Source organism: Leucopleurus acutus (assembly GCF_964270905.1).
Source record: "Leucopleurus acutus genome assembly, chromosome: 5".
Classification (NCBI taxonomy): Eukaryota; Metazoa; Chordata; class Mammalia; order Artiodactyla; family Delphinidae; genus Leucopleurus; species Leucopleurus acutus.
In genome coordinates this window covers 70,882,914-70,909,008 of record NC_139147.1, presented here as the reverse complement: position 1 = coordinate 70,909,008, position 26,095 = coordinate 70,882,914, and the positions used below count along the sequence as shown (strand labels likewise).

The 26,095-nt window shown below is 35.9% G+C and overlaps 1 protein-coding gene across 5 annotated transcripts in view; it reads left to right on the top strand.

Annotated features, from left to right (window-relative positions):
* The window catches only part of ZNF148 (zinc finger protein 148), a 181,022-nt gene that overhangs the window by 123,787 nt on the left and 31,140 nt on the right, over positions 1-26,095 (top strand). For 4 of the 5 annotated variants that reach the window (XM_082839599.1, XM_082839601.1, XM_082839598.1 and 1 more), the window contains 3 exons: positions 2,764-2,889; positions 12,952-13,075; positions 14,271-14,354. In XM_082839599.1, coding sequence (XP_082695725.1) covers positions 2,764-2,889; positions 12,952-13,075; positions 14,271-14,354 — 334 coding nt within the window. Of the gene's footprint in view, positions 1-2,763; positions 2,890-12,951; positions 13,076-14,270; positions 16,141-26,095 lie in introns of those variants that run through there. The other variant, XM_082839602.1, reaches the window with a different exon arrangement.

The following is a 26,095-nucleotide window of genomic DNA, read 5'->3' as shown; positions in this document are numbered from 1 at the left end:
TTGGGCCAAAGAAGATTCATTTTCCCAGACTTTTTGCACCTCATTCTTTCTAGTTGCCTTGTCATTTTCATACCCATCTCTTTATGTTTATGGATTTACCAACATCCTTTCTAAGCACCTTAGGCTGGACCGTATACTTTAGTGTGTGGTTGTGTTATATGTAGAGATTACTTTATTCCATTTATGAGTGATAAGCCTGTTGGACTGTTCTAAACATGTAACTTGCTATGTGCCTGTTGGTATTCACAATGCTTTGATTCATTGATACTTCTAAGTTTTGGTCTGTGCTTTCATATTGTTAAAAGTGTACCTTATATTTGTCAATGCTAGTACCAATATGATCACTTTCCATATATGTGAAAATAGATAAAAGGTTCAGATATATGAATTAATGTTTTTCACTGTGTGCACATAAAGGTTCTTCCTTTGTTTGTGAATAGCTTCTTATTGAAGAACTTATTTGTGAATCTGTCTTACACTCTACTCGACACTTTTGCTGAAAAAAAGTTGGTCTCTTATTTTTTTTAAATTAATTAATTAGTTAATTTATGGCTGCATTGGGCCTTTGTTGCTGTGTGCAGGCTCTCTCTAGTTGTGGCGAGCAAGGGCTACTCTTTGTTGCAGCACACGGGCTTCTCATTGTGGTGGCTTCTCTTGTTGCGGAGCACGGGCTCTAGGCGCACGGGCTTCAGTAGTTGTGGCACGTGGGCTCAGTAGCTGTGGCTCGCTGGCTCTGAGCGCAGGCTTAGTAGTTGTGGCGCACAGGCTTAGTTGCTCCGTGGCATGTGGGATCTTCCCGGACCAGGGCTCGAACCCGTGTCCCCTGCATTGGCAGGCGGGTTCTCAACCACTGTGCCACCAAGGAAGTCCCCGGCTCTTTCTTACTGCTGCATGCTATATTTTCATGGTTTCTTTGTAATTTATAAGTTGACAGAAATGTTGGAACTACTTTTTGCTGCAACATAAGACCAGAGCAGTTCAGCAGCTGCTTAGTCTGTTGTCATTTCTCCTTGTCTCATACCCAGTTTCAATAGTTGTATTTCAGTAAGCATCACTTCAAAGATGGTAACATGTCTGTGTTCCAAAGCCTTGTTGGAGGTGACCTTACCATTCTATTTTATGTTTCAAATAATTACACCAAAAGAAGCCATAAGAATGGTCATTAGTACGATTCTCTAACCTGATAGAAAGAATTATTAGCTAAATAATCATTTACAGTCATGTTTTTATGCCTAGGTTCTCCTTGATTTGCAATTCTCACGCCCCCCACATTTCAGGAATTTTTGAAAACTTCCAGTTCTTTATTTGGTTAGTTTGAAATTCCTTGCTTATGTTGCATTTCCTTCATGAACCCCTCTGCACAGCTCTGTCTTCCAGCTTTACACTATGAGTCTGTAAGATGTTTATAACCTTTTGCACCCCCTTTTTAAGTGTAGTTTTTGAAAATGTAGCCATTAGCACATTGTATTTCCTGGACTATTATCAAGATTTTTTTAAAAGCTTATAAACAACAGAAATTTGTTTCTCACTGTTCTGGAGGCTGGAAGTCCGTCAGGGTGCAAGTATGGTCGGGTGAGGGTCCCCTTCCAGGTTGCAGACTTCTCGTTGTGTCCTCACATGGTCGAAGAGTCAAGGATTTTTAATGTATTTCAGAGCTTGTTGGTTGAAAGTTTCTTAGTTTTAAGATACTTGTGTTTTCATTTCAGGGATAGGTTGAAAATGTAGCACAGCAGGATGACTGTGCGCCATCAATTCTGATGAGAATTGATGCTACTGTTAATGATCATAGAACCTCCATATATTTTTTAAATTAAAATTTTTTTTTTTATTTTTGGTTGTGCCAGGTCTTAGTTGCTGCTCGCGGGCTCCTTAGTTGCGACATGTGTGCTCCTTAGTTGTGGCACGCGAACTCTTAGTTGCGGCATGCATGTGGGATCTAGTTCCTTGACCAGGGATTGAACCCATGTCCCCTGCATTGGGAGATGGATTCTTAACCACTGTGCCACCAGGGAAGTCCCCATATTATTTTTTAGGACATGCAGCTCTTCACATCTGTGAGAACTGAGATCTAAAGATGAGATAACATTGTTGACATCTTAACATTTCTTGTTATCATGTAGCTAGAATTGTGTCTTGTACATAGCAGGGGCCTAAAACCATATGCAGTTCTATAAACACACATTTGATGATGGTTGTAGAGGCCAGGAAGATACTGGCTAAGATATTGCCAAAAACATTGAACTTAAAGATAATTAGATTTCATTGTTAGTTTATCATTCCTTTTTTGATGAGATTACCTTTTAGAATTTTGTGTTGTTTTTGTGATGTTTTGTAAATTGAGAGAAACCCATCATGAAGTCTGAATACCCCTTTTATCCCCCAGTATTTTATTGATTTTGGAATTTAACCTTTTTTGTGCCTTTAACTTTAACATCAGTTTCCTTAAATGTGGGAGTGAAATTGTGTGCTCACTTCTGCTTTATTCTGCTAGGTCTTAATTATCTTTTCCCAGGACATTTTAATCTTTTTCTTTCCAGATAAATTTTTGTAAAATCCTAGTTTATTCCCTCAATTTATATACTGTTGATTCTTATATATCAATTACATATTAATGAATTCTTCAACACACTCTTTACTTGCACACACAAATAATCATTTTGGGAGCACCTGTAGGTAGGTTTAGCAAAGGATTAAGCATGCAATGGCTTTTTGTCACAATAGACTTTTTGTTTATTTCTAAAATTGGCTTTTTTTTTTTAACAGATAAGTGTAAAGCAGGAAATTACTTTTACTGATGTATCTGAGCAACTGATGAGAGACAAAAAACAAATCAGAGAGCCAGTAGACTTACAGAAAAAGAAGAAACGGAAACAACGTTCTCCTGCAAAAGTAAGAGAATATTTTAAGGTGGTGGTTCCTAACATACTACTCCCATACAATTGCTTAATCTTATTGGCAGGAATCTGGCTGGACCATAGGCAACATAAAAGTCTCATATGGCTTAGTAAAGTTGGAATGTTGCATCAGCTTCACCAGGAGAAAGGAAGGGATGCTTGCCTGAATAGAGGTGGTGGGCCACTGCTTTAAATTTTTCCACTTCCCTTTCACTGTGTTTTTTTGTTTTGTTTTTTTTGAAAACAAACTTTTCTTACCCCGTGTCTCTCTTTTCTTTAAAAACTAACAGATGGTATGCAGTGCCCTTGCTTCTCATTCATATTAGTTTTACTTATGTTAATATATGGTTTCAGGAAAATTCAGTATTGATTACTCATTAGGAAAAGGTTGTGTGATAACTGTGCTAGAATAGAATGTAAGCTCCACCAGGGCAGGGACTAATTTTATTCACAGCTATATCCTAAGAGCCTGGAATAGTAGGCCTAAGGGACTCTCAATGAATACTGTGGGTGAATGAATGGATTAATAAATAAACAACTGACCCGTAAATACTATTAGGAATTGCCTGCCTTTTTTCCTTTTCAGTACAGTAGTAGTTGACTATATGTAGCATTTTGGTATTCCGGGGAAGTCTTTGAACTCTGTATAGTATAATTTATATCTTTATAGTTATTTTTCATCTTTTGTTTTCTTCCCTTGTGTAGTGAAGAAGGCTTTTTAAAAAAGATTTTATAACATGACCTTTTTATTTTGAGGGCTACTTGTTTTTGTATTTGTGATTTAAATCATAGTCATCATCATTATTTGTATATTTTTGGACTCAAATGGTATGCTGAACCCAGTTTGTACTGGCTTGCCAGAGCTGATTGCTGAGTTTTTAGGAATTTTGCAAGCTGGTGCTAAAACCATTGGTAGCTTGAAATTAGGCATGGGGAGAATATTTACACCATGGAAATCAGCAACGCAGCCCACTGACTCCTTAAACTGTTGTTAAACATTTACCACCATTCCACTGCTTTTGGGATATATAAGCGTGGCTACTGTTTGAAAAATATAGAGACTAAAATAACCCATAGTTACATTTCCTAGAGATGAATACCTTAATTTTCTGCAATATTCCCTTTCTATTTTCAAATTTGTGTAGATTGTCTGAATTTCCTGATTTGTAACTTAAAGAGTATGTAAGCTATTTTTAAAGTTATTAAAGATTTTTTTATAACGATTTTATTACCTGCATAATGAATGTATTATTTTTTGATATATCACATTATATTCAGTGATTGCTCTGTTGTTGGAAAGTTGTTTTCTCTTTGCCTTCATTTTAAATCATGCTGCTCTTGAAATATTTGTGTATGGATCTTCGTGTACTACTAAATCAAAGGGCGTGAACTTTTAAAAAGGTTTCTTTAAAAATAAATGAGTACATAAGCAAGGAAGCAAGCAAAATAAGTAAAGTTTCTTGATAATGTTACTCCTTCCAGAAATGTTGTATCAGTTACATTGCTACCTGCAGCGGACCTAGGGTGTGTTTGTCCATACTCTCACCAGCCTTGAGTATGAAACTTTGTTTTTTTTGTAGCTTAAGATGGGTGTCTCATTATAGTTTAAATTTTAATTTCTTTGGATATTGGTCATACTAAAACTTGTGTTTTTTTTCATAATTATTGACATTTTATATTTCATGTTTTGTGCTATCCCTTTATGCCCCCCTTCCTTTCTTCCCTTTCTTTTCTTGAGGTTAATGTTTTTCTCAGTGATATATGAGACTTTTAAAATTTTACATTAATGAATACATCAAGTTCTTTGAGGAAAAAATTAATTTCTAAAATTGAGATAGTGATTATGTTACTTTGGGTTCATTGCTGATCTATGGGGAATCTATTTCAAGTCTTTAAAAATAATATATGTAAGTTGTACATTTTCCTTGATGTTTCATTGCCATGTTTTTCTGATATTATGCTTGAGTATAATTCTGAAATTCTGACTAAAACTCAGATTATTATCTTCTAGTAGGGTGTTATTTGGAATCTTTATATGTTCTAGGTAGTACAGATCAGATTTTTACAGTTTAAGCCATTTTTGCTTGTCTAATTTGAGATAAAGTCATTTATAATGTATTATCAAAATATTTCTAAGGACATTATTTAAATATTTGTATATATATCTATGTAGTTGCTAGATGAAAGATTTGGCCTATTCTGAGTATACTGTATATAAGAAAATGTTTTGGGCAGTCTTTTTAGAGCAGTTCTTAGGAGGCTGAAATGACTGGAAATAATATATGGCAGACATGGATGTGAGAATAACAAAAACAATTATTTTTAGATTGTCCTGACCTGTTACATGTAATAGGACAGAGAATGGTTGTGGTCTGTTTTTAACACTGGTCTTGCAGTGTCCAGATGAGTGGTTTTGTGTCTGGAGTCTCAGAACTTTGAACATGTGTTTAAACATTCACACTTCTGATTTTTCATTAAAGTAACTTTCCCCTTTCTGTATGAAGAGAAAGAAAACCTTATCTCATGTTTATAAATCAATGTGTTGCTTGTTTTAAATTCCTTAAAAACAGCTTTAAGTTTCTCAATTAATTGTAATGTATTATGCTTAGAGGACTCCACTCTCTGCAAACACTTTTCCCAAATCTTGGATTTTGCCATTACTAATATTTTGAGTATATGTTACCATTGTGTCATGTTAGATTGGGGATCCATACAGGAAGTATCACTGAAGTTATCTTATGGACTTTTAGTAAAAATATTAGAGCTTACACATCCATGTAGACCTGGTCCCTTCCAACTAAGCTTTGTGGTGAGAAATACTGTAATGTTATGTCATTTTTAGCTGCCGTGAATTTTAAGCAGTAGTTGCTTCCTGAGCCTTTATCATATGGCAAAGCTTAGTCATCTTAAGGTAGATTTGACACTTGAAAATTGCCAAAATACGTTTGGCAGCATGTCTGAAGAAGAGGGTAATCAAGCTAGGGAATGTTATCTTGATCAAGTTATTTGATACTGTCATGGAATAAGTTGTTTTATGAAAGCAAATTTCCTATATAATAAAAACTTGTCCCTTTTAAATGTTTAATTTTATTTTAACCACTTAGTTGGAAATCTTTAATATGTTGTTTTCTTTTAAAACATAGTACATTTGAACATAATTCAGCTTTTAATGCTTTGGGGTTGATGTTGTAAACATTAAAGAAAAAATCATACGTATCATAGTGAAGCCCTCTGGGAAGACTGAGATGTTAGGGCTTTTTTCCCCTCATCCTGAAAACTCCTGACTGCTAGACTTTAAGAGTTTTTTGACTGCTTATAATTGCTTCACTGTCTCATTCCTTAGTGATATACTACTATTCATTTTTACATTGCTGTACCCATGTGGCCACTTAACATCACCTTCCATTGCCCCTTTGACTCTTTTTTTGTTTTGTTGTGGATTAGGACTACAGAGAACTAAAGTTATTAGAAATGTATGAAAAGTTTTAGTAGACTTAATTCAGTCTCAGTGCATTCATGTTGGTGGTTCTCGTGGGTCTGCATTAGATCACCCATAGGTCTATTCCAGTTATAAATACGCAGGCCCCATCCTCGGAGATTCTAATTTAGGGGATTTCCATTTATACTAAAAGAGTCCAGGGTGATTATGGTTTACATTTTTTTTTTTTTAAAAGATCACCTAGTCTTTTTTTGTTGAATTTATTGTCCTGACTTTAATGTCATGTCCCTGCAGTACTTGGCGAGGTCAATTTTCACCCTCTTTTTATTGTTCTTTGCAAAACCTCACATAAAATGGTCTACCCTTCCACCATATTTAACACTACTGTAAGAAATGAAATTGCTTTCCTACTATTCTGGTTCATTCTCTTTTAACACTCTTTGCATACTAAAAACGTTGCTCTCAGCTTTTCTTGTTTTCCAAACTTTATAATAATAACTATTTTTATAGTGCTCTTACACACACTAGTATGTGCCAGGCACTGTTCTAAACACTTGATATCATTAACTCATTTAACCCTCACAACTCTGAGTACTGTTTTTTTTTTTGAATTTTATTTTATTTATTTTTTTATACAGCAGGTCCTTATTAGTCATGTTTTATACACATCAGTGTATACGTGTCAATCCCAATCGCCCAATTCGTCTCCCCCACCCCCGCCGCTTTCCCCACTGGTGTCCATACATTTGTTCTGTACTTCTGTGTCTCTATTTCTGCCCGGCAAACCGGTTCATCTGTACCATTTTTCTAGGTTCCACATATATGCATTAATATACAATATTTGTTTTTCTCTTTCTGACTTACTTCACTCTGTATGACAGTCTCGATCCATCCACGTCTCTACAAATGACCCAATTTCGTTCCTTTTTATGGCTGAGTAATACTCCATTGTATATATGTACCACATCTTCTTTATCCATTTGTGTGTCGATGGGCATTTAGGTTGCTTCCATGACCTGGCTATTGTAAATAGTGCTGCAGTGAACATTGGGATGCATGTGTCTTTTTGAATTATGGTTTTCTCAGAGTATATGCCCAGTAGTGGGATTGCTGGGTCATATGGTAGTTCTATTTTTAGTTTTTTAAGGAACCTCCATACTGTCCTCCATAGTGACTGTATCAATTTACATTCCCACTAACAGTGCAGGAGGGTTCCCTTTTCTCCACACCCTCTCCAGTGTTTGTTGTTTGTAGATTTTCTGATGATGCCCATTCTAACTGGTGTGAGGTGATACCTCATTGTAGTTTTGATTTGCATTTCTCTAATTGTTAGTGATGTTGAGCAGCTTTTCATGTGCTGCTTGGCCATCTGTATGTCTTCTTTGGAGAAATGCCTATTTAGATTTTCTGCCCATTTTTGGATTGGGTTGTTTGTTTTTTTAATATTGAGCTGCATGAGCTGTTTATATATTTTGGAAATTAATCCTTTGTGGGTTGATTCATTTGCAAATATTTTCTCCCATTCTGAGGAGTGTCTTTTCGTCTTGTTTGTAGTTTCCTTTGCTGTGCAAAAGCTTTTAAGTTTCATTTGTTTATTTTTGTTTTTATTTCCATTTCTCTAGGAGGTGGATCAAAAAAGATCTTGCTGTGATTTATGTCAAAGAGTGTTCTTCCTATGTTTTCCTCTAAGCGTTTTATAGTGTCTGGCCTTACATTTAGGTCTCTAATCCATTTTGAGTTTATTTTTGTGTATGGTGTTAGGGAGTGTTCTAATTTCCTTCTTTTACATGTAGCTGTCCAGTTTTCCCAGCACCACTTTTTTTTTTTTGGCTGCGTTGGGGCTTGAGAATCTCAAGTCTTAATAGTAAAAGTTTCTGGATAAATGAGGTATTACCACCCGACTTTGCTATTGACTTATGTGAATTAGGTGATGACGTTTTCCACCACAGAAGGGTTTTATGAGGATTGTTGAGTTAACATTGATGAACTCTAAGAATCCTTTTCAGTAAAATATAACAATATGATCTTAATCCAGTATTATATATGCTTTATAGGTCTTTCCAAACTCTTTAGTAATAGAATGAGGTAGAGCAGAGTGCTTTTTGATTACCTTATTCTGAAATGTATCTCCTTTTTCATTCTCTCAGCAAATAATTTGAGTGCCTGTTATGTGCCAGGATCTCTTATCAGGTACTGAAGAAAGGAACTGGGTTTTTTGTTATAACACTATAGGTGGTCTGAGTTGAAATTGATTTTTCAGAGTTGTGCTGAACTCAGGAAGGAAGAGCCTGTCCCACAAATCAAATAGATTATGAATTATATAGAGAATCCATTCCCAGCAATTTATTATACACCACTGGTTCCCAGAAAAGATTAGTGATTTTAGTATCAAAAAGATTCTAAATTGAGTGACTTAAAATGAGGAAAATTTAATGAAAGAAGGAGAGAAATAGATATACTAGCTATTTGTCAAGCTTTCTCCTACATGTTAGCTTGATTGTGGAAGGAGTAGCCTTACGGTAAATAACTGATTGTAAGACTGGGGATGGAAATAAGGAATAGTACTTAAGAGAAAAACGAAGAAGAAAATTAGTTTAAAAAAAGTATTAGTATTTTATTTATCTAATTTCTCCAGGGAATTTTGTATTCTGGGTAAATAATTTTTCCACAGAATCAAACCCTAATTTTAAAAAATATTTGGATGTAAACCTTTCTTTTAAAAAATTCACATGCTTCTTTGCCTGATATTTAGGAAATATGAGAGAAATAACCTTTTCTAAGGCTCAGGGTCATTCTCCTGAACATCAGTTATTGATACCATGTTATATATACCATGCTTATGATATAGTGAATTTCATGTTCTAGCACTGGCAAAAACTTGCCATTTAGAAATGAAATTTGTTAATAAGTAAAATCAAATGCTGAGAGACAGTAAAAATCATGGAGAATGAAAGAAAGTGACAACGTGAGGTGGGATATTAACGATAAGTAGGATGGTCAAGATGTTTAGGTGGTTATTGCTTTGGGCTACTTTGTTATTTTGTTGTATGTCTTTGGGCTTGCACTCTTCTTCCATTTCTAGTTGGATTTGGAGAGTAAAGTGAACTTTAGATCTCACTCCCCACCCTCAGTTGCAGTAAAACAGCTCATAATAGGTGAGAATTTTAAACTGTCTCCTCCAAATTGTTTTTGGGGTTTTGGTGGTTTAGAAATTGATTTAAGAATGTATGATAAAACTTATAATCATTAGTTTAAAATATGCTTTAACAATTTCAGTAGTACATAGTATACATAGAATGGGGAAAATCACATCTGCCTTTTAAGAGAATAAAACTTTCTCACTGAGGGGTGTCAAGTTTCAGTTATTTGGTGGCAGTGACCCTTGAGGAGTCAAAAATCTCTAAATTGAATAGGCAGAGGTTAGTGCTTCGTTGGATGAAAATTGGTATATTATTTAACATAGGCATTGCTATGTATATAGATAGCTAGCTGGGAACAGATTTGGCTCAGAACAAAAAATATATCTGCTAATGGACCGTGAGGTTAAGAAAGCAGATTAATTGAGGAGTTCCATTTGGTATTGAAATATTCTACTGAAAAATTCTGTTTTAAACTTATGAAACAGTTAAGGAAAAAAATCAAGTATGCTGAGTATTGTTTAGACTATTACTAATTTCTTTACCCTTGATGAAGCCCGGTTGCTTGATGTTTATAACGTACCATATTTCTCCAAAAGGAGCAGTGACAGGAGTCAAGACAAATCATGTGGAGATATTATAGCAGGCACTTTAGGGTTTAAACTTGGAAATTTCAAATTCTTCCGTTGCAATGGTGCTCATATGTTGAAGGGAAAAAGAAAAGCAAAAACATTTTATGGTACTAGTAGCAAGTAAGCCTGCTAATCTCAGGCAAATCCACTTACCTGGTAGATCACATTTTACTAAAAGATCTGGAAAGGATGTGAACAGGAAAAGAAACCAAGTCTATACCAAGGAAGATAATTTTACCTGTATTAATGAGCCATTTCTGTTCCACCAAGGAACTTTGTTCTTTACATAGCCATTTCACTATGGTACTACTTAGTGAATTTGCAGAAAGTTTTACGAAGAATAGAGTGGTAAGCTGTGAGGATGTTTGGTATGGGTAGTAGGCAGCCATATCAACAGACATTTATAGAGTTTCAGTATGATACCGTTTGGGTACTGGGGTTATAGTGGTGAGTAAAACAGACAAGATCTGTCGGTTATATTTAAAACATTATAAATTGGAAGAGCCACTGGTGTTCTTCTGAGGCAAGATAATTTTCTTTTATATTGATACAAAGATGTGTGTTACCCTGGCCTAAGAAAAGAAAAAAATTAATATAAAATTAAATACAAAATGTTCAACAATTTGATTTTTGTGTCATTGAACTTATAAATATGCTAGATTTTTCAGTCTGCTTATTCACAAGTCAGTGTTTGCTGTTTCATCCATAAAATCCACCTTGAATTAGGGCTTGAGTCCACAGTGAAAGGCAGCATTACCCCCAGTGCCAGAAAACAATGACCTAGAACTCCTTAACTCTTCATAAAAGGGCTTTGTATAGTCAAGGATTACATCCGTTTCACATTAAGTAACTTGGGCCGGATTTGTTCCTTACAAAGCCTTTCCTTGCAGTTGCTATGCCACAGAAAGCTATTGAGTTGCCATGTTTTTGGCACTTGGATCTTCTTATTTGTTATCAACATATGCGAAAAAATACCTGGTGCTATCTTTTTTTTATTCTGTTTCGTATAAAATGTTTAACATCTTTTTGTTACTTATTTTATGTTAGAAATATTTTGAATCATGTTTTAAAAGATTTTGTGGGATTTTTGTTCATTTGTTTTACACATTGTTAACTTGAATATTATTTTGTGACTTGGAGGGGTTGAAAAAATTTTTGACTGACTGACCAGAGAGGAAACTTTCTGTTCTCACTGACTCTTCAGGAAGCTGTGACACCCACTTGCATTCTCCTGCCAAACGTTTCCCTCTGTGACTTTGGTACATAGACTTTGAAGCATTGTTGACCACATTGGCAGTTTGCCCAGAACCCACATGCCCTGTATAATTTGCATAATAAATACCGTTGATTTACATACAGTATAGGCTGAATTGTCTTCCTGAATTTAAAGTAAAAAATTGTTTTAAAAAAATTAAAGCCCTTTTTCCTTACTTACTCCCTCTTTCTAGGTTTTGGGAAGGGGGTCATAGCTGTGTATTTACAGGCCCTAATCAGTTTCCACAGGACTTTGTATTTTGTAAGATGTTTGCTAGATTTCTCTACCCTGTGTGGTACACAGTTTCTTGGCTCCCACTCTGTATGCCCCCACCTCCAATACTGTTTCCCTCTCACTTGCCATATTCCTCCTGATCTTACCTCCTAGATTTCTCTGCTTCTTATCTTCACATCATATTTTGTCATCTTTCTTCTCTCCTCAATAATGAAAAAAGGGATTATTTGTTATTTTCACTCTGCCATGTGTCTGGTGAGAAGAGGCAGTTTAAATGTTGCATGTTGGACAAATGGTTGATAAACTGGAATACATGAAGCCCAAAGGTGAGCTTCTCTCTGGAACTGTCCAGACCTGGCCCAAGATATTCTCGACCACAGGAAGCACAGGCAGACAAGGTTGATGTCTTTTGTCACCTGTCTTCCTTCCCCATACCCACTCTCATTTATTAAGGAATATGCTTAACAATAGTTTAGTAGTCCTAGAATAACCTTAGAGGTCCTAAACTGAACCAGACTCAAAATTCAGTTCTAGGATGACTTAAAAAGTTAGTTTTCTTTTTTTCTTCTTTAAGAAGAAAGAAAAAGGAGAACGTAATAAGTAAGCGTTTGTATGGTTCAGAAAAATGTTTTAAGTATGTACAGTGTAAAACCTCCCTCCTGCCGTATCTCCTATATGCCAAGTTCCCCAGCCATGACAACCAAGGTTATATACATTTTATGTATATCCTTCTCAAATAGTTTTTATGCATATGCAAACAAATATATATTGCTATATGTACTATCTTGTATACAAAATTAGCAAAATTATATACTAGATTCTGGACCTTGCTTTTTTTCTTACTTAAGAATAAATCCTCGAGCTCTTTCTATGTAAGTATATAGAGAGCTTTCTCGTTTTATTTTACAGCCACATGATACTAAATTGTATTCATTTTCCATGATTTATTTAACCAGTGCTATTTGATTGATATTTACGCCATGTCTAAAACATAAGACTTTTGTCCTGCATATGTGATATTTTGAAATTGAAAATAAAGCTATACTCACCCTAGCAGAGAACACTTAGGGACTCTACTAGACATCAGGTTTGGAGAGGAGGGGGCAGAGTGCTAAGATCTTACCTAACCAGCTTCCAAGGTTTTATTAGTGATTTTTACCCACACTGAGTCACATTGTACTTTCTTAAAATTAATGGTAACATTATTCTAATAGCCCTCTCAAGATTATTTAGGAAAAAATATTTCATAGTTTCTGGTGACCATTGTTTGCATTAAAAGGCATTATCTGTTTTATAAATTAGTATTACGTTTTAAAAATTTCTTTCTTTTGTTTCGCCTTTTTTTTTTTTTTGAAACCAGATCCTTACAATAAATGAGGATGGATCACTTGGTTTGAAAACCCCTAAATCTCACGTTTGTGAGCACTGCAATGCTGCCTTTAGAACGAACTATCACTTACAGAGACATGTCTTCATTCATACAGGTATTTCTTGAATTAAAGTGGGCTTATGGCCATTAAAATTATTATCTTTGCTATTTTCATCTTCTTGTAAATGTCATTCATTTCTAAGGCTTTAGGTAACCTGGCATTTCAAATCAGAGACTTCATAGGCCAGGATGTAAGAAGGAAAGCAGGAAAAACTTTAAATGAGAAAACAATTAGTATAGATGTGCAAAATTAGTCTTAATTGAATATTTATCTGGCTTAATGTGTTCTTTTTAGCTAGAGAAACAGTTAAAGAATGAACTATTAAAAGCCTGTCAGCATTTATTTTTCTATGTAAGATGTCCAGATGGAGTTTGAAATATGAATTTGGGAATCAAATATAAAAAAATAACATGAAGTTGTGGAGATCAGAACTAAAGACCTGATCACAGATCTTTGGGGAAAGATTACTAGACATGTACGTGAGTTAAGGGGTGGGTAGGGAGACAGAGTAATAAGGTAGATTTGATGAACTGATAAAATACAGTGTTCCAGAAGCCCAAAGAGAATTCCAAGGAGGGAAGGATCAACCATAGCACAACCTTCTGAGAGGATAGAGAGAGACCTGAGAGCTGAGAACAAACCATTAGAATAAATAGCAGGGAGATCATGAGTAAGCTTTCCAGAAAGCAGAGTATAAGGGTTAAAGGACAAGTGGGTGGTGAAGAATTTGAGACATAGGGTAGACTACTGAAAGGAAAGGCTCCAACAGAGAGGGAACGTTTGAAGAGACAGGATTAGTTTTTTTTTAAGGGGATGTTTAGAAAGTTCTGAAGGTTCTGGAGAAAATAAGTGAAAGGGCATAAAGTGGTGGTTAGCCAGGGAGAACAAGGTGGGTGGATCTTCCTCCAGATAAAAAGAAGAGATGTTTAAGACACACTTGGTAACCTGTAGAGTCCTTTCTAGCCTTGTGATTTTTAAATTCTATTTTAAATTGCTTTATTTATTTACTTCTTTTTCCCTTGAAAGATTTAATCTCATTTTTGTGAGGTTGTGAGAATGTGAATTTTTAAATCTTGGGGAGGAAATTGAGAGGAAATAAAATTCTGTTAATGAATAGTATAAAAACTTTGTGTGGATAATTTGGAATTTCCAGAATTTGGGCTTCTAAGATTTCTCTTTCTTCAAAAAATAGTAACTATAAACTGTGTTTTATCCAGTAACTAATTTGTGGATGTGAAATTATTTTAAGGTGAAAAACCATTTCAATGTAGTCAATGTGACATGCGTTTCATACAGAAGTACCTGCTACAGAGACATGAGAAGATTCATACTGGTGAGTGTTGCCTCCCTTACTAGGGTCATTAAAATTAACATTTCAAATATAGGGAAGAATTTTTAATAAGGAGCAACAACTTGTTGCAACTTTTGTCAGTTTTGTTTCTTAAGAGTATTTATCACAGCTTGTCTTTTTTCTTCCTTCAGTAAATCAGTGTTAACTGTAGGACTTGGCTTAATATCTGAGCCTAATAAATTACTTTGAAATAGAGTTTCATAATAGCTTAAAATATGTTTAAAGTGACAAATGGAAAGAAGTTTTTGTGAAATAGCTGTTTCCTTAGATGTTTAACAAGTTTAGAGTAGGTAAAAATATCGTTTGCAGTAATTAGCCAGGGGGATGAAGCAAAGTGCCTGAGTCCTAAAATAGCGATACCACTTTTTTCCCCCTTACAGTTTCATGTATATAGCTTACTATATCAAGAGAGTTATAATCTTATAAATTGTAAACTTCCAGTTTTTCAGTCAAGTTGTTAAAGATTTAGAAACAAATATTTTGGAAGATCACTATAAAGGAACGCATACCTTTAAAAGTTGAGCCTCATTTTAGAGCAAACATTTAGTTGCATTTATTCTTTTCTTTTTTTTTTTTTTTGACGAACGTAAAACCAAGTTTTATATGTAACCTTGATTTAGTAAACTGTCAACTTTTGACATCTCTAAGCATGATGAAAAGTGTTTCTTTAGAATTTATTTCCAGTATTTTGCCTTTTTGTGATGGAATAAAAGAGTTGGTAAATTTGTATAACTTTGGTTCTTACATTTAAATAGAATTGAAAATGATGGTGATAATATATGAATATTGAAAATATTAAGGTTCTTCATATATCTCTATATTAAGTAGTCAAGCAAGTACCTGCCCAGTGTTGTTATTTAGATGTGTTCTCATGGTACCTGCAGTACCTGTGAAAGGGGATCTTTGGACAGTTTGTCATATAGAGGAAGCAAGCTTTTCTGCCTAATAAACTTTCCTTAACTTTATTGGCCCCTAACAAACATGAACATGGCTAGTCTCCTAAATAAAACTTCAGCTGTGCGGCACATCTGTATGCTTTGATGTTCTACTTTTCAAAGATCATTATGCACACCACCCATTTCAGTTTCTTAAGTAAACATTTTTCACCATTTCTGGACGGGAGTATACAAGGCACTTGGGAGGAAGAACAACGGTATTGATTTTTTTTTTTTTAAGTCCTGTTATTTTTTTTTAATATTCTATTTTTTTTTGGCTGTGTTGGGTCTTAGCTGTGGCATGCGGGATCTTCGTTGAGGCATGTGAGCTCTTTGTTTTGGCACAGGGGCTTCTTTCTAGTTGTGGCATGAGCGCTTAGTTGCCCCGTGGCACGTGGGATCTTAGTTCCCTGATCAGGGATCAAACCCGCGTCCCCTGCATTGGAAGGTGGATTCTTTACCACTGGACCACCAGGGAGGTCCCAACTTTATTGATTTTTTTGTGACTTATAGGTAAATTTAAGGTTTATACAATAATAAAACCCAATCAGATAATGATAAATGAAAACAGTTAAATGTTTTGTATGTTTTTAATACCTATTAGATTTTGATGATTTAATCACTCATTCAACAAATTTTACTGAGCTGGCAGTATTTTTCATGTACCAGATAGGTAATAAAAGGCAGTTTCCTTGGAGTTTACCTTTTTAAAAAAATTTTTTATTGGAGTATAGTTGATGTACAATGTTGTGTTAGTTTCAGGTGTACAACAAAGTGAATCAGTTATACATATATCCACTCTTTTTTTAGATTCTTTTCCCATATAGGCCATTACAGAGTACTGAGTAGAGTTCCCTGTGCTATACAGTAGGTGTTTATTAGTTATCTGTTTTATATATAGTAGTGTGTTTATGTCAATCCCAGTCTCCCGCCCCCACCAAATCCCCTGGTAACTGTTTGTTTTCTACATCTGTGACTCTGCTTCTGTTTTGTAAATAAGTTCATTTGTACCCCTTTTTTTAGATTGTACATATAAGCAATATCATGATATTTGTCTTTCTGTGTCTGACTTACTTCACTTAGTCTGACAGTCTCTAGGTCCATCCATGTTGCTGCAAATGGCATTATTTTGTTCTTTTTTATGGCTGAGTAATATTCCATTGTATGTATGTACCACATCTTTATCCATTCTTCTGTTGATGGACATTTAGGTTGCTTCCATGTCCTGGCTATTGTAAATAGTGCTGCAGTGAACATTGGGGTGCATGTATGTATCTTTTCGAACTATGATTTTTCTCTGGGTATACACCTAGTAGTGGAATTGCTGGGTCTTATGGTAGTTCTGTTTTCTTTTTTTTAACATTTTTATTGGAGTATAATTGCTTTACAATGGTGTGTTAGTTTCTGCTTTATAACAAAGTGAACCAGCTATACATATACATATATCCCCATATCCCCTCCCTCTTGCGTCTTCCTCCCACCCTCCCTATCCCACCCATCTAGGTGGTCACAAAGCACCGAGCTGATCTCCCTGTGCTATGCGGCTGCTTCCCACTAGGTATCTATTTTACGTTTGGTAGTGTATATATGTCCATGCCACTCTCTCACTTTGTCACAGCTTACCCTTCCCCCTACCCATATCCTCAAGTCCATTCTCTAGTAGGTCTGTGTCTTTATTCCCATCTTGCTCCTAGGTTCTTCATGTCCTTTTTTTTTTTCCCCTTAAATTCCATATATATGTGTTAGCATATGGTATTTGTTTTTCTCTTTGACTTACTTCACTCTGTATGACAGACTCTAGGTCCATCCACCTCACTACAAATAATTCCATTTCGTTTCTTTTTATGGCTGAGTAATATTCCATTGTATATATGTGCCACATCTTCTTTATCCATTCATCTGTTGATGGACACTTAGGTTGCTTCCATGTCCTGGCTATTGTAAATAGAGCTGCAATGAACATTTTGGTACATGACTCTTTTTGAATTATGTTTTTTTCAGGATATATGCCCAGTAGTGGGATTGCTGGGTCGTATGGTAGTTCTATTTTTAGTTTTATAAGGAACCTCCATACTGTTCTCCATAGTGGCTGTATCAATTCACATTCCCACCAACAGTGCAAGAGGGTTCCCTTTTCTCCACACCCTCTCCAGCATCCACTGTTTGTAGATTTTTTTGATGATGGCCATTCTGACCAGTGTGAGATGAAATCTCATTGTAGTTTTGATTTGCATTTCTCTAATGATTAATGATGTTGAGCATTCTTTCATGTGTTTTTTGGCAGTCTGTATATCTTCTTTGGTTAAATGTCTATTTAGGTCTTTTGCCCATTTTTGGATTGTGTTGTTTGTTTTTTTGATATTGAACTGCATGAGCTGCTTATAAATTTTGGAGATTAATCCTTTGTCAGTTGCTTCATTTGCAAATATTTTCTCCCATTCTGAGGGTTGTCTTTTGGTCTTGTTTATGGTTTCCTTTGCTATGCCAAAGCTTTTAAGTTTCATTAGGTCCCATTTGTTTATTTTTTTTATTTCCATTTCTCTAAGGGGTGGGTCAAAAAGGATCTTGCTGTGATTTATGTCATAGGGTGTTCTGCCTATGTTTTCCTCCAAGAGTTTGATAGTGTCTGGCCTTACATTTAGGTCTTTAATCCATTTTGAGTTTTTTTTTGTTGTTTGTTTTGTTTTTTTTGCGGTACGTGGGCCTCTCACTGCTGTGGCCTCTCCCGTTGCGGAGCACAGGCTCCAGACGCACAGGCTCAACGGCCACGACTCACAGGCCCAGCTGCTCTGCGGCATGTGGGATCTTCCCAGACCGGGGCACGAACCCGTGTCTCCTGCATCGGCAGGCAGACTCTCAACCACTGCGCCACCAGGGAAGCCCTTAAGTTTATTTTTGTGTATGGTGTTAGGGAGTGTTCTAATTTCATACTTCTACATGTACCTGTCCAGTTTTCCAAGCACCACTTACTGAAGAGGCTGTCTTTTCTCCACTGTATATTCTTGCCTTCTTTATCAAAGATAAGGTGACCATATGTGCGTGGGTTTATCTCTGGGCTTTCTATCTTGTTCCATTGATCTATATTTCTGTGTTTGTGGCAGTACCATACTGTGTTGATTACTGTAGCTTTGTAGTATAGTCTGAAGTCAGGGAGTCTGATTCCTCCAGCTCTGTTTTTTTCCCTCAAGACTGCTTTGGCTATTCGGGGTCTTTTGTGTCTCCATACAAATTTTAAGATTTTTTGTTCTAGTGCTGTGAAAAATGCCAGTGGTAGTTTGATAGGGATTGCATTGAATCTGTAGATTGCTTTGGGTAGTAGAGTCATTTTCACAATGTTGATTCTTCCAATCCAAGAACATGGTATATGGGAGGGAGCAACACTCCCAAACTCATCCTACGAGGCCACCATCACCCTGATATTTTCAGCTTTTTAAGGAACCTCCATACTGTTCTCCGTAGTGGCTACACCAATTTACATTCCCACCAACAGTATAGGAGGGTTCCCTTTTCTCCACACCCTCGCCAGCATTTATTGTTTGTAGATTTTTGATGACGACCATTCTGACTGGTGTGAGGTGGTACCTCATTGTAGTTTTGATTTGCATTTCTCTAATAATTAGTGATGTTGGAATTTACATTCTAATGGGAGAGATACACATATAAACAAGCCGAGTGTAGTAAGTGTTGTAGAGTTTTATACAAAATGCTCTTGTGCCCTGAAGAAGAGCCAGATGTGCAGTCTTTTGAAGACTACATAGTGAAGGCAACAGAGAAAAACTGTGGGAGGCTCAGTTGAGGGGGGTGGGGAGAGAGAGAAAGAATGTGTGTCTGAGTCTGAAAAAAGATTTTCTGAACAATACTTGACTTATTGCGCTCTGCTGTTTTCTTTTCAGTTCTAGCAGTAAATTCTTTTTTACAGTGCTGGTCACAATTTTGTAATATTAGTTTGGAAAAATAATTATGCTAAGCCATGGGGTATCTTGGATTTCAACAGGTTATATTGGGTAGTTAATGTTTATTGAGAATTTACTAGGACCGGATATTGTGCTAAATGTTTTGTTAAATGTCTCATTTAGTCCTCATTAACCTTGAAAGGGAGGCACTATTACTATCCCCATTTTTTAGATGAAGAAGAAGTAGGATGCACACAGAAGTTAAGAAACTTACCGAAATTTATATAATCTAGTATATGGTAGAGCCAAGATTCCAGCTCAAGTCTCTGCGACTCCAGACCACACAATGTGAAATCACTAACTATGAAGAATGGGACTAGAAGCAGAATGATATCGTTTGCCTTTTTGAGTTTTTCTTGCTCTACCAGTAAGCCAGTTACGGCTTAGCCTTCCTTGTGGGTTTAGTAACATCTAAAAGGGGTGGAAGCCATATTGTCTTGATTACTGAAGCTTTGTAGTATAGTCTGAAGTCAGGGAGTCTGATTCCTCTAGCTCCGTTTTTTTCTCTCAAGATTGTTTGCCTATTCGGAGTCTTTTGTGTCTCCATACAAATTTTAAGCCTTTTTGTTCTAGTTCTGTAAAAAATGCCATTGGTAATTTGATAGGGATTGCATTGAACCTGTAGATTGCTTTGGGTAGTATAGTCATTTTCACAATATTGATTCTTCCAATCCAAGAACATGGTATATCTCTCCATCTGTTGATATCACCTTTAATTGTTCTTTGTTATGTTGACTGTTCTTTTATCAGTGTCTTATAGTTTTCTGCAAAAAGGTCTTTTGTCTCCCTAGGTAGGTCTATTCCTAGGTATTTTATTCTTCTTGTTGCAGTGGTAAATGGGAGTGTTTCCTTAATTTCTCTTTCAGATTTTTCATCATTAGTGTATAGGAATGCAGGGGATTTCTGTGCATTAATTTTGTACCCTGCAGCTTTACCAAATTCATTGATTAGCTCTAGTAGTTTTCTGGTGGCATCTTTATGACTCTGTATGTATACTATCATTTCATCTGCAAACAGTGACAGTTTTTCTTCTTCTTTTCCAATTTGTATTCCTTTTATTTCTTTTTCTTCTCTGATTGCCATGGCTAGGACTTCCAAAACTTTGTTGAATAAGAGTGGTGAGAGTGGACATCCTTGTTTTGTTCCTGATCTTAGAAGAAATGCTTTCAGTTTTTCACCATTGAGAATGATGTTTGCTGTGGGTTTGTCATATATGGCCTTTATTATGTTGAGGTAGGTTCCCTCCATGCCCACTTTCTGGAGAATTTTTATCAAAATGGGTGTTGAATTTTGTGAAAAGCTTTTTCTGCATCTGTTGAGATGATCATATGGTTTTTATTCTTCAGTTTGTTAGTATGGTGTATCACATTGATAGATTTGCATATATTAAATAATCCTTGCATCGCTGGGATAAATCGCACTTGATCATGGTGTATGATCCTTTTAATGTGTTGTTGAATTCTGTTTGCTAGTATTTTGTTGAGGATTTTTGCATCTATATTCATCAGTGATATTGGTCTGTAATTTTCTTTCTTTGTAGTATCTTTGTCTGTATCAGGGTGATGGTGGCCTCATAGAATGAGTTTGGGAGTGTTCCTTCCTCTGCAATTTTTTGGAAGAGTTTGAGAAGGATGGGTGTTAGCTCTTCTCTAAATGTTTGATAGAATTCACCTGTGAAGCCATCTGGTTCTGGACTTTTGTTTGTTGGAAGCTTTTTAATCACAGTTTCAATTTCATTACTTGTGATTGGTCTGTTCATATTTTCTATTTCTTCCTGGTTCAGTCTTGGAAGGTTATACCTTTCTCAGAATTTGTCCATTTCTTCCAGGTTGTCCATTTTATTGGCATAGAGTTGCTTGTAGTAGTCTCTTAGGATGCTTTGTATTTCTGTGGTGTCTGTTGTAACTGCTCCTTTTTCATTTCTAATTTTATTGATATGAGTCCTCTCCCTCTTTTTCTTGATGAGTCTGGCTAATGGTTTATCAATTTTGTTTATCTTCTCAAAGAACCAGCTTTTAGTTTTATTGATCTTTGCTATAGTTTTCTTTGTTTCTGTTTCATTTATTTCTGCTCTGATGTTTATGATTTCTTTCCTTCTGCTAACTTTGGGTTTTGTGTGTTCTTCTTGCTGTAGTTCCTTTAGGTGTAAGGTTAGATTGTTTATTTGAGATTTTTCTTGTTTCTTGAGATAGGCTGGTTTTGCTATAAACTTCCCTCTTAGAACTTCCTTTGCTGCATCCCATAGGTTTTGGATCGTCGTGTTTTCATTGTCATTTGTCTCTAGGTTGTTTTTTTTTTTTGCAGTATGCGGGCCTCTCACTGTTGTGGCCTCTCCCATTGCGGAGCACAGGCTCCGGATGTGCAGGCTCAGTGGCCATGGCTCACGGGCCCAGCCGCTCCGCGGCATGTGGGATCTTCCCAGACCAGGGCACAAACCCGTGTCCCCTGCATTAGCAGGTGGACTCTAAACCACTGCGCCACCAGGGAAGCCCCTGTCTCTAGGTATTTTTTGATTTCCTCTTTGATTTCTTCAGTGATCTCTTGGTTATTTAGTATTGTTTAGCCTTCATGTGTTTGTGTATTTTATGTTGTTTTCCCTGTAATTGATTTCTAATTTCATAGCATTGTGGTCAGAAAAGATGCTTTATATGATTTCAGTTTTCTTAAATGTACTGAGGCTTGATTTGTGCCCCAAGATGTGATCTATCCTGGAGAATGTTCCGTGCACACTTGAGAAGAAAGTGTAATCTGCTGTTTTGGGATGGAATGTCCTATAAATATCAATTAAATCTATGTGGTCTATTGTGTCATTTAAAGCTTGTGTTTCCTTATTAATCTTCTGTTTGAAGGATCTGTCCATTGGTGTAAGTGAGGTGTTGAAGTCCCCCACTATTATTGTGTCGCTGTCAATTCCCTCTTTTATAGATGTTAGTAGTTGGCCTTATGTATTGAGGTGCTCCTATGTTGAGTGCATATATATTTATAATTGTTATATCTTCTTCTTGAATTGATCCCTTGATCATTACGTAGTGTCCTCCCTTTTCTCTTGTAACATTCTTTATTTTAAAGTCTCTTTTATCTTGTATGAGTATTTCTACTTCAGCTTTCTTTGGATTTCCATTTGCATGGAATATCTTTTTCCATCCCCTCACTTTCAGTCTATATATGTCCCTAGGTCTGAAGTGGGTCCATTGTAGACAGCATATTGGATCCATTCAGCAAGCCTGTGTCTTTTGGTTAGAGCATTTAATCCATTCACGTTTAAGGTAATAATATGTTTGTTCCTATGACCATTTTCTTAATCGTTTTGGATTTGTTTTTGTAGGTCATTTTCTTCTCTCGTGTTTCCCACTTAGAGAAGTTCCTTTAGCATTTGTTGTAGAGCTGGTTTGGTGGTGCCGAATTCTCTCAGCTTTTGCTTGTCTGTAAAGCTTTTGATTTCTCCTTGGAATCTGAATGAGATCCTTGCTGGGTAGAGTAATCTTGGGTGAAGTTTCTTCTCTTTCATCACTTTAAGTATATCATGCCACTCCCTTCTGACTTGTAGAGTTTCTGCTGAGAAATCAGCTGTTAACCTTATGGGACTTCCCTTGTATGTTATTTGTTATTTTTCCCTTGCTGCTTTCAATAATTTTTCTTTGTCTTTGATTACTATGTGTCTCGGCGTGTTTCTCCTTGGATTTATCCTGTATGGGACTCTCTGCGGTTCCTGGAGTTGGTTGGCTCTTTCCTTTCCCATGTTAGGGAAGTTTTCAACTATAATCTCTTCAAATATTTTCTCGGGTCCTTTCTCTCTCTCTTCTCCTTCTGGGACCCCTATAATGCGAATGTTTTTGTGTTTAATGTTGTCCCAGAGGTCTCTTAGGCTGTCTTCATTTCTTTTCATTCTTTTTTCTCTTTTCTGTTCCACAGCAGGGAGTTCCACCATTCTGTCTTTCAGGTCACTTATCCGTTCTTCTGCCTCAGTTATTCTGCTATTGATTCCTTCTAGTGTATTTTTCATTTCAGTTATTATATTGTTCATCTCTGTTTGTTCTTTAATTCTTCTAGGTCTTTGTTAAACATTTCTTGCACCTTCTCGATCTTTGCCTCCATTCTTTTTCCAAGGTCCTGGATCATCTTCACTATCATTATTCTGAATTCTTTTTCTGGACGATTGCCTATCTCCATTTCATTTAGTTGTTTTTCTGGGGTTTTATGTTGTTCCTTCCTCTGGTACTTAGCCCTCTGCCTTTTCATCTTGTCTTTCTGTGAATGTGGTTTTTGATCCCTATCCATTTTTAAATTCTCATATAAGTAATAAGTCACCTATCAACTGAACCTCAAACGTTGTTTGGTGAGAAGAACTACCAGTTCTTACAGGCTTTGTTTTCCTTATAGCCTCCCTCATCCTTTTGGGTCTCATTATACTGTCACCTCCAGTCTCCCAGCCCCCAAACCTATTGTCTTTTCCATTTGCAACATGGTTAAAAATCATTACCTGCTTGGCCGCTCTTGTTACCAGTAAAGAAATCTTCTGTGGTTTTTAAAAACCAGGAACCTAGCTTGATTTTGTTTCCAAATCAAAAAATTTTTAACTCAGCCTGGACAGGTTATTACTTAATTGTTTGGACTAGCCTATGAAATACCATTTTAGGGGAGAGTACCAAGGCTGATCCCTGAACTTCTGGTTAAAGCTTTGTTCCTTTAGCCTAAGGCACTGAAACTGTCAAAATGCAGATATCCTTGGGACTGCTATTTTTGGCAATTATGGGAGATTTATATATCTTTTGTGAATGTATTATACATCCTTTACTTAGAGTATGTTTTGGGGATATGGGAGAGAAGGTGAGGACTTGAAGCCAGGGTTGAAGATAATCCTAATTGATCATTTTGGTTAGGGTCAGAATTACTGGTAAGGTATACAGCCAAGGTTGAACATTTGTCACTGGCAGATTTACTATGTGATCAGATACCTTTATCTAAGGTGTCTTTTCTTAGCATTTTTTAATGCATATGTAAAATAAATGTTAGAATGACATATCTCCAGTTACATGTTCTTTTCTAGTCATTTTGTTACCACTTTAAGGAAATGCCATCTTATTGCCACGGGTAGGGTGTTTTGGTTTGAGGAGTAAAGAAATTAAGTACAGTTTTCAGTATTTTAATTTTATATTAATTTTCTGAATTCTTTTAAATAGTAAGCCACAGAATACTTATTCTAATATTGTGACTGTTATAGCAAATTATGGCTGTTTTTTTATAGTTATAGCACTTTTCATAATCTATTTTTTATTTCATTAGTAAAATGTTACAAAATTATTTCCATATATAGGTAAGTTTTTATAAAATGATTTTTCTCCCAAATAAAAGGGATTTTGAAAATAAACCAAGTCATTCAGAATTATACATGTTCATTAGGTTTCTTTTCCCACAATGTTCTTTTTTAAGGCTTTAGTTCTTGAATATACACAATTCTATAGATACAGATGTAGCAAGAAACACTTTAAAAATCTGTCTCCTAAAAATCTGTCTTCTAAGTTAGCATTCTTCACGCCTGAAAACATGCATTGATCTTCTTTTCCTCTTGACTATGACTTTTATTCACAACCATGTTAAATAGCTGAATAACAGCATTATTATTTTCTTTTTAAACCAGTTGGGCTAGTGAGGTGGAGTCCGAGAGAATGTTGATTCACCCCTGACTAGGTTTGTTCAGCACTTTGTATTTCCTTCAGTATGGTTCAGTTATTGTCAAAAATTAGTTTACCTCTCATTACTTTGAAGCCCTAACTTAGAGTTTATTAGCCATAATGGAGAAGTCTTATTAAAAGAAAATGTTACAGACCTAGTTAAACTCTCTTTGTGGAGATGAAGGAACTGTTGGGCTACTGCAGTATGAGCTCCTGGCGTTCTGATTGCTGAAGCCAGACAGCACTGGCGTGGGCAGAGCTTGCCAAGAAAGATTAAGCAGGGAAGTTCAGATTGCTGTGACTGACATTCTCCAGTTTAACAAAGCTTTCAGAAGCCAGATTTTTGTTTTCTTTGCAAAACTGTTAATAATTCACATTAAAAGATATAACATAAAACACATATAAAAGTTTGACTATTTAACAAAACATCCCAGAGAAGATATAAAAGAAATCATATACATATATACATACCTACATATAAAACTGTACTGTAACTTTTAAAAAATATTTTGTTTTGGGGGATAAGAGAAGTCATCCAGAAAAGTAACTCCATTTAAACGTTATACTTTAGAACTGAAATATAAAGAATCAGAGTCTTTAAAATGAAAATTGCATAGTTTTCAATTAATTGTAGGTATTTTGTGTGTGTGAGTATCCCTCCCCCTCAAATCCATATATAGTGTTGTTAGTTTATAGTGTCTATAGTTAAAAGAAGAATGTTTACCATTTGTTTTGACAAGTTTCTAGTTTAACAAATTGGGAATCTCTTGAAGTGGTCTCATTCTTGTTTAGGTATAATTATTGACTGGATCAACATGTGAATCACGCGACTCACAGTTTGACAAACGATACAAGTAGTACAGACAACCTGTGCTTTAGGGGTTCAGATAAAATAGACCAGTGAGGAGTCAGATTGGTGGCCCTGTGAGTTAGATTTAGTTCATGTGTTACATGGGAGTCAAGTGTCATCACAGGAACTATCGAGCAGAAGCATGATGGAAGCCAGGACCAGGAAAAAAATCTGGGGTGTACTGAAGTTGGGAATCTTTGGGGAAGGATAGGTAGACAGATACACATATAGTTCAGAAACACACAGAGCAGCAAGTTAAAAATCAGGCAGACATGAAGACATTAGGATCATTGCAGGTGCTGGATACCAGGAG